At 33.6% G+C, this 9,614-nt stretch overlaps 1 protein-coding gene across 2 annotated transcripts; it reads left to right on the forward strand.

Annotated features, from left to right (window-relative positions):
- Window positions 1-263: 263 nt before the first annotated feature.
- Window positions 264-7,983, forward strand: LOC101514361 (WD repeat-containing protein 26 homolog). 2 transcript variants are annotated; one of them, XM_004499475.4, is made up of 5 exons: window positions 264-562; window positions 846-1,714; window positions 4,358-4,459; window positions 6,512-7,138; window positions 7,616-7,983. In XM_004499475.4, the coding sequence occupies exons 2-5, from the start codon at window positions 941-943 to the stop codon at window positions 7,835-7,837; spliced, it is 1,725 nt and encodes a 574-aa protein (XP_004499532.1). In that variant the 5' UTR covers window positions 264-562; window positions 846-940; the 3' UTR covers window positions 7,838-7,983. The 2 variants fall into 2 exon arrangements, with proteins under 2 accessions (XP_004499532.1, XP_004499533.1); XM_004499476.4 differs by lacking the exon at window positions 4,358-4,459.
- Window positions 7,984-9,614: the final 1,631 nt, after the last annotated feature.

Below are 9,614 nucleotides of genomic sequence, written 5' to 3' on the forward strand. Positions count from 1 at the left end.
AATTTCCAACGATCAAGACTCACGTTAATTGTAATTTCCAACGATCAAGACTCACGTTAATTGTTAATATAAAAATTATTTACATCAACAACATACCATTAAACTCTGTTAGTAATAATAAATTTTATTAGATGGTCTTATAAAATAAGGGATGAAAAAAACATAAAACTGCTTATTAAAACAAAAGTAAAACTAAAAAATCAAAATAAAAAAAGAAACCAAAATAAAATAATAAAGAAATCAAAGTAAAATTTAGGCCATGGCAAATAGCAAAGAGGTGAGGTGAGGTGGTGTGGTGAGAGGAAGAGATAGAGAAGAAAGAAAAGGAAAAGAAAAAGAAAAAAAAAAGAAAAGAGAAACCGAGTAGAATAATTGATGAAAATTTTCTCTACATATATAAAACACATAACCACACCATCTAATCCATTTCTTCTTCTGCTTCGGTAACTGCAAAGGGAAATTCGGTTAGAGACCAAAGAAAATAAACAAACAGAACGACGAATCGGCGGTACTTCACCGGCGATCGCCCGTCGAACTTCAGATCGCTTCTCTTGCTTCTCCGGTAAGTTACCATTTCATGGATCTGCGGTTTCCGATTGTTCTGATTCTTGTTTGTTCCTTAGAAAGTTAGTTTTTCTTGTCTTATCAATTGCCGAGTTAGCTTAAGATTCCGATTCTTGCGAAGTTTTATAGGTTTCATGTCTTTATTTCGGATTGTTGTTGTTCACTGGTTCAATTTGATGAATTTGATTTTCAGGTTATTGTACTTTCAAAATGCTTTATTGAGTTATATATAGTATTTGATTATTTATTATTGATGTTTCTGTGATGCTTTTTGTGTGCAGAATTGGCTATTTTTGGAAGCATTTTGTTGTTGTATTCTTACTGTCCACTGTGTTTTATTGCTCATTTCTGGAAAAATATTATATATGGGCTTTTCATGGGAGGCGTGGAAGATGAAGAACCAGCTTTAAAACGAATGAGATTGTCATCTTACAACGGTTCATCTTCTGTGGAGTGCACTGTAGGCTCTTCAAGTGGCTTGATGGCTCGACCCCTATCAGCTGAAGGGGAGGACGAAGTTATTGGTTCGACAGGGATCATAAAAAGAAGGGAGTTTGTAAGGATAATCACAAAGGCGTTGTATTCTCTTGGTTACAAAAAGAGCGGGGAACACTTAGAGGAAGAGTCGGGCATACCTTTGCAGTCGTCTGTGGTAAATGTGTTTATGCAGAAGATACTTGACGGCGATTGGGACGAAAGCTTAGCCACATTGAATAAAATTGGTCTACACGATGAAGGTATTGTCAGGGCCGCCTCATTTTTAATATTGGAGCAGAAATTTTTTGAGCTTCTTGATGGGGATAAGGTCATGGATGCATTGAAGACATTGAGGACTGAGATTACACAACATTGTGTTGATAGTACTAGAATTCGTGAACTTACTTCTTGCATAGTATCTCCTAGTGGTCTAAATGGCTTATCAAGACGAGAGTTAGTAAGGGTGAGGACTCGGTTGAAACTGCTGGAGGAACTACAAAAATTGATTCCGCCGAATGTAATGGTACCTGAAAAGAGATTGGAACGCCTAGTTGAAATAGCCCTCATCTTTCAACGAGAGGCTTGCATGTTTCACAACTCTTTGGATAAGGAGATATCAGTATATTCTGATCATCACTGTGGAAAAACTCAGATACCTTCTAGAACGTTACAGGTTAGAAAATGACATGTCTAATAGGTGTTGAGGTTTATATGGGAATCTTTATATAAAATTTTCATTGTTGACTTGTTAGTTGATAATGGCAAAATATGCTTTGTTTTTTTGTTTGCTTTTTGCAAGCTAGAACTCTCTGATAGCTTTTTTTGTTCCTTTACTTCTTTTCTCCAATATGATGTGAGTTGTGATTGTATGATGAGAGGCTACTATATGGTCAGGTTGAATGCCTGTTTGTCCTTCCATGTATTAGAGTCAGGGACATGTATTGAATAATGACCAAATTATTCTCTGTTATTTTCTGATTAGCTGACACAGTCAGCATTGTATTGGGTCAATGTTATCATATAGCCACTATAGCGCTATAACATAGCAGAATTTGAACAAATCGTCATTGATCCACGATATGCTATTTAGTACAAACTATTGTCAAATAGCCGCTATTGTGGCGCTATAGCATAGTAGGAATTTGAACAAACCGCTATTTTCCACGATATGCAATTGACAACACTGTGTTGGGCAAAGTATTGATGTAACCATCAATTGTCTAATGAAATAAGAAGCCAAAACTTTTGCGCCTTATATTGCAGTTTAATTTCAGTCTACTTTCCATTTCTACTGTTGTTGTTACCTTGTTACATTTGATAGTTGTACTAAATTATCGATTGATGTTTTGAAGTAATAGATTTTGTAAATATTTTATGGAGTATCTTGCAAACACCTGTAAATTATAAAAGACAAAAATTACTTATCTCTCGTGTAGTTGTCTATCTCCTCCTTTGAAGCCTCTTCTAGCTGTGGATCTATTGTTTCAGTTCTCAACCTTATCCTCGGCTACTCCATCCCCTGTTTCCATTTGTGCTTGTTGACTTCAATATATGTATGATATTGCTTAATTGAATCCCTGCTCGTTGTCTGTTGCAATCATTCACGTTAATTGGAATTTTGCAATTACGTTTATTCTTTATGACATGATGTCTTTCAAATGCTAATTTCAAACCCAATGAAGAGAAAAGATGACTAAATAGAACATTTAAGCTATTTTTGCCATTTCCTTCATTTTAGTTATTTGTTTGTTTTTTGATTTAATCTTTTGATATTAGAAGTAGATAAGTTAAGTATGTTTCAGCAAAGGGGTGTTAGTGGTTTTTTTATGGTTATCTGATTTGAAGGTAAAGTCCGTGGAAGTACTCAATGATTTCGTTAGGTGAAGGTCTTGAACGGTTTTAATATCTAACCCATGCTATCAAAAGATGCCTTAGTGGATAGCTTATTGTACTTTTAATATTTGGCAAGGTTAAACTGCTAGCTTATAGTGGATAGCTTATATTGTATAAGTTCATATGATCAAAGTAGAGTGCTTGATAACAGATTTATTTGACGAACTTTTTTAACGTTTTTTCTCTGAATATAGCGTTTCATTGAGATGTCACTTCATGTAATGTTTGAGCTTATAGTTTATAATGTATCATATTTTGACCCTCATTATCTTAATTGAAAGTTTTTAAATATTAATTAAAAGTATCTTTGTCACTTTATATTTACGAATTAGTTCAACAGCAAATATTACCGAATACTTGAAATTGAATCAATTAACTTATCAACTATCATCTAGCTTATTTGTTATCCACCATGCGCTCATTTGCTATTAGTTCGTTCATCTACCATCAGCTACTTTTTACCAACCAAAGCCTAAGCCCACCAAATGGGCTGGATAAGGAAGTTAGATGGGAAGGGCTGATGTGGCAGTTAGTCAGAAGAGGCAGCATGTTTACAGCGAAGGCAGAATTTTAATTTTTCTTATTTTCCAGCAGACATAGGCCTAGAGTTCACTTTTTGTGAATAATTTCAAATTTGCTTTGCCTAATAATATAATGTTGTGCATTTATCTCACCATCCTATGCCATAGTGACCTTTATTATATGGTATAGTAATTTTAAAGATAAACTATTTGCCTCTAAATTTCTCTTAATGGTTTGACGTATGGTCTTTCATAGTTTCCCTGTCTCTTACTATACAACTATTCTCCATCTGGTCAACCCTCTTCACCATGTTGAAACCTTCAATCGGACGGTGCCATCTTTTCTGTGATGGGGGCTGCATCAACTTTGTTTCTAATAATGATTGTATTTTTAATCCTATCTTCTCTGGTGCAACCAGTAATGCATCATGACATTCAGACCATGAAGCATTGCAGATCTTAGAGTTGTGCTGTAAAATTTCCCTTTAAACTCTCTCTGTACTTCTCTATCGAGATCATTATAATATATGTTTATCGATTGTTAGATTTGCACATCGTATGTATTTATTGTATGTTTTGATCTCTATTAAACATGGAACATTAAACATTACAGATGACTATCTGAAACTGTATTGAACTGTTAAACATATACTTTATATCAGTTGTACAAAGATACTGTCTAACCTGCATTGTAGTATCTGTATATTCCCTATTTTGTGGCTTCTGTGGTCTTTTGTTTTTCACTTTTGATCTTTCAAGATTTTATTTGCTGCAAAATCTTTTGAATAATGAATAAACAATAGAAACCTTTTTTTTAACCATGATTGTCCTGTGTTTCTTTATATAGCATGATCAGTATCTATGTTCTGATGGTATTTTCTTATCCTTCAAATATCTGACAGATATTAGAAGCACATGATGATGAAGTATGGTTTGTACAATTTTCACATGATGGGAAATATTTAGCCTCAGCATCAAATGATCGAACAGCAATCATTTGGGAGGTATTATCTGACGATGAAAATATGTTTCTGTTCTGTTTTAAACATCAGATCCTTTATGCAGAGGCCAATTGTAACTTGTTATTCACGTCATATAACCAAATTGCACTCTTTCTTTAATAGTTACAAAGGATATCTGCATCTGTTTGCAATAGCATAATCCGTGGTCCAACACTGTCCAATTCTATGTTACCTTTTCTTTACTTTTGTGTAGTTCATGTTTTATTGAAAAATAATAAAACAGCATAACCCTCTTTATGATGTGTCAAAAGGTGATAAATCATCTTTCAAATAAGATGCAAATGAGACAAAGACAAGGAAAACATGTATTTTTTCGTTATGAAACAGTGGTCACTGGTATTAGTTTTGTTGAACCAGGTGTGGGAAATGGTGACCAAATGTTGCCCTCTGCCCTCTCTATCTGTCTCTCCTTTTCCCTTCCTTTGTATTCTCGTTTTTGAGCATTCATTAATATTATCCTCCATGCTTCAACCATTTTGCACTAGGAACCATGGACATTCCTATCAGGTTGCCATACCGGTTTCGACATGGCTTCAATTCTAGTATGCAACCAATCTGGCCTGTTATGAAATCAGGCCGTGACTGGCCTTTTTTCTGTGTTTTCCATCATCCACCAAGCTGACATGGGTAAAAAAGTAAAAAGATAAAGCTGTTGGTTTATTTAAGTATGTCACAACTCCTTCATATTTTTACTCCTAAGCTCTGGAGTCTCACTTACAAAGTTTTGCATTTACTTTTTGAAGTTTATTGAGCTGTTGCCCTCAATTTGGAAATCCTCCTTGTCCAATGCTGTTGGCCCATAATTTATGCTTCTCTAAATGTTATTTCATTTTCTTATTCACTTACAGTAAGGTAACTTTCAAAATTCGTTCAAGTCTTAGTCTTGCTGTGCTAAATAAACTTTTAAAAGTACTTCTTTTGGAATCTTGTTTCAGATCCTTGTCCCTCATACCACTTACTCTTTTGCATGCAAGTCAGCAAAGCATTATAAAATTAAGAGCATACTAGCCGAATTGGCAGAGAAAGTTGAAAGATATTTTATTTGCCTTTATACTATGATTTTGGGTTTTCATAAACAGGATACATCATTATGATACAATGCATCATAGCCTTGTTATAATTATTAATTTTATGTTTTATTATACAATGCATCATAGCCTTGTCTATGTCAATCATGTCCCTGTTGCATCTTATTTGTGTTTCCCACTGTATATAAATTGAATTCATACATTTGAGGTGAAATAAAACTGTGTTCATCAGCCCGGTGTTTATAACAAGTAAATCATCAATAACAATAGAAAATAATCAACACAGCTTTAAATTATTTATTTGACACCAAACTCTGAAGCAGAAGCTATCAAGCTTTCAACTTGTCACAAACATATCTTTCCTAACTGTAGCAAACACAGCCAAATCTTAGCCAAGCAAACCCCAAGAACTCAGCAATAACAGTAGGACGGAGACAATAGATCAAATACAAGTCTAACAGAAACAAATCAACATAGGATGAGTTGTGGTCAATTCACAGTCAAGCAACCTCTCAGGGAGGTGCAACGGAGTGAAAGTGTGTAGTGTATAGTGAAAGGACAACTGAGCTCTCTGCCTAAGTGTCAGCCATAAAAGGTGGATTAGGGCAATTGACCAGTAAATGTTTATCTGAATAAAGAAAGAAAAAGATCACTGCTTATGGAATCTGGTTGCTAAATGGTGCACGAGAATGAAGACAGCAGAAAGACTTCACCAGAGGAGTTCGAGCTAGGCATAGTGAATTCTGTATTGCCCTAAATAATGGCACTGAAACCCTCTTGAAAGTTAATTCTGTTGCGCCTCTATATAAGTTATTGTTCTGACTTATGTTTTAGCAGAACTTTACTGGACGATATGCTCATAGGAATTAAGTATTTTTTCGGTGTTTGATGCATATCTTTTGTATCTTTCTCCTTAAATATTTGTCAACATTAAAACAGACGTAGAATATCACTTATGCTATAATATTGGGCTTCACATTTTTGTTTTTTCCTGTTCCTTTTATAGGTTGACACAAATGGTGGACTGTCTATCAAGCATAAACTATGTGGGCACCAGAAACCTGTTTCATCTGCTTCCTGGAGTCCTAATGGCCAAGAGCTCCTCACATGTGGAGTGGAGGAAGCGGTTAGGCGTTGGGATGTCTCTACGGGTAAATGCCTGCAAGTTTATGAAAAGAATGGTCCTGGCCTGATCTCCTGTGCATGGCTGCCTTGTGGAAATTATATACTTTCTGGCCTCAATGACAAGAGCATTTGCATGTGGGAATTAGATGGAAAAGAAGTGGAGTCTTGGAAAGAGGAAAAAACCCTCAAGATTTCTGATTTGGAAATAACAGGCGACGGAGAACATATTATCAGTATTTGTAAAGAAAATGTAATACTGCTCTTCAACAAAGAAACGAACGATGAGAGATTTATTGAAGAGGATGAGATTATAACTTCCTTCTGTTTGTCAAAGGATAGCAGATTCTTGTTGATTAATCTTTTGAACCAAGAAATACATCTTTGGAATATAGGTGATCTTCAGCTTGTTCGCAAGTATAAAAGTCATAAACGTGCCCGGTTTGTTATAAGATCTTGCTTTGGTGGGTTTAGGCAATCTTTTATTGCTAGTGGAAGTGAGGATTCACAGGTATTAATCTAATTTGTAGTCTAATTGGCAGTCTATAAAAGACATCGTTTTTATTTTTGCTTTTGGGGGTGCCTTTTGTTAAAGTTGATTGATGAGTGAGTTTTGGTCCATAAATTGTAGGGTCTTGCTAGATTAGTCTCTGAAATTAAAAAATTGACATAAATGTAGTGTTAGTTGGTGTTTTAGTTTACACATTGGAGTAGTATTTTGAGTTTTAGCTATTTCAACATTTATAAGAAACTTTTTAGGGGTTAGTTTGATTTTAAATATAAACTATATGGACTAATTGGAAATATTTACCAACAGAAGGTAGTATCGAGAGGCTAAAATGACCAACAATTTATAATTTTAGAGACGTTTTGTCAATTTCACAAGCCAAGTAGATTTATTCTTTGATTGATTTTCTCTTTTCATCATAATTTCTATAAATTCTTTCTCCTAGCCATTTTGAGTTTGTTGGATTTCCGTGTTTGTTAGGTTTACATATGGCACAGAAACTCAGAGGACCTAGTAGATGTATTGCCTGGTCATTCTGGAGCTGTTAACTGTGTGAGCTGGAATCCAGCTAATCCCCACATGTTGGCCTCAGCCAGTGATGACCGCACAATTCGGATATGGGGCTTAAAGTGTCTGAATGTCAAGTACCCAAACGCATACAGCAATGGCAACCATCACTCCAATGGTGGGGAACTTAGATGAAGGCCAACTTTTTCAATTGCATTTTCTTTTTTTATCATTGCAATTGTGTAAATAAAATACCTTTACTATGCTTACAAGTAGAAATTCATACCAAACCCCCATCTGACTTTTCAGCAATCTCAAAATAAACTTCATGTTTCATTTTAGTGTTTGTTTGTCTTTATTTCCCTTGAATTTTGATTAATTGATTCACAAGTGATTAAAGGATTCGCAAGAACCGATAACAAAAGTTAGTAAAGCAATGTTTGGAAAGCATGTGTTTCCATGTGCTAGTATGAAGGTATGTCTGTTGAGTGTTAGGCTACCGCACGATTGGAGTAATGCACATGTCCAAACAAGCATGCACTTATTTGAGATTGCTATGTCGTTGTACCTTGTGATGTGCTTCAATCCTAATTGGAGTCAAATTAGAACTCAAAAATCTTATGCATTGAGAGTGCATTTTCTATTAGGACTTGTTTCATTCAACATAAGGGAGAGGAAAAAAGAGGAATAAATATATATAGTTTAAACGAGGAGAAGGGGAGGAGAAATATTTTAGGCTTAATTGCAGTTTTGGTCCTCTTATTTTAGTTGAATTGCGAAAGTAGTTCTCTCTTTTTGTTTTTCTCTAGTTTTGATCCTTCAAACAGAATTTTGATTCAAAATTTGATGAAATTTCATTTTTTTTTTTTGCATTTATTTAAGTCACACCATGTCTCAAGATCTCATTTGCAACAATTGTATCTGAAATTTATGATCATAAATGGTGTAGTACGACTTTAAAAAAATGAAATTTGATCAAGTTTTGGACCAAAATTCTATTTGGGGACCAAAACTGGGGAGAAATAAAATGGGGGGACTACTTTCGCGATTCAGTTAAAATAGAGTGATCAAAACTGCAATTAAGCCAATATTTTATTATGTTTGATTTAAAGGGAGATATAAATTTTAAATTATTATAAGTTATTTTGGTTTTTTCCCTTTTAAATTTTTAAAAAATGGAGAACAAAAATATATATCAAGGGAGCTAAAATAGTTGTTTTAAAATATTTGTTCTAATCCCTCTTTCAAATCTCTTCAAACAAACGGATCCTTAACCTCTATCATCTCTCTGAACTAGCAGTCCTATCACAGTTTAAAATAACTTAACGCATGCAGACCTCAGTTTGCTCCTTTGCAAATGTGAGTCACTTATGTTTTTCAATTAGGAAGACCTATCACAGCTCAAATATCCTTGAAATATCGTTGTAATAAATTATGTGAACAACCCAATTTTGGGTCCATTATAGATTTAAAAAAGAAGTTATTGTAACATTATATTTCTAAATATAATTTTTACGAAACCTTACTAAAAAATAATTGAAGTTATCTCGAACTCATTTGTTATCGATTGAAAAAATTATTTTAATTTTTAATAATTTAGATATTAATTATTAGATATTTTAATACGATAAAAATTATATTTAAAAAAAAAAACAACTCTCAATAATAATTTTTCAGAAGCTTCTCAAAATAAGTTATACTTTTAATCATTTTATAAAATTTCACTGTTAAAAAAAAATTGTAGTAAATAGATGAAATACATAAAATACTTTTTTATGATAAACTATTTAAACTAAATTTTCGTTTGAAACCTTATTTTTAAAGTTCATCTTTTAAAAAATTATAACATCCATAAAATACTATAAAAATCATATTTCTTTTAAAAAAAATACTATTACAATGACCTTTTATTGGTTACTATCACTTTAGAATCAATTTTGAAAGTAATCCATTTTATTGAAGTAAATGTTCA

Source organism: Cicer arietinum, chromosome 5 (genome assembly GCF_000331145.2).
Source record: "Cicer arietinum cultivar CDC Frontier isolate Library 1 chromosome 5, Cicar.CDCFrontier_v2.0, whole genome shotgun sequence".
Classification (NCBI taxonomy): Eukaryota; Viridiplantae; Streptophyta; class Magnoliopsida; order Fabales; family Fabaceae; genus Cicer; species Cicer arietinum.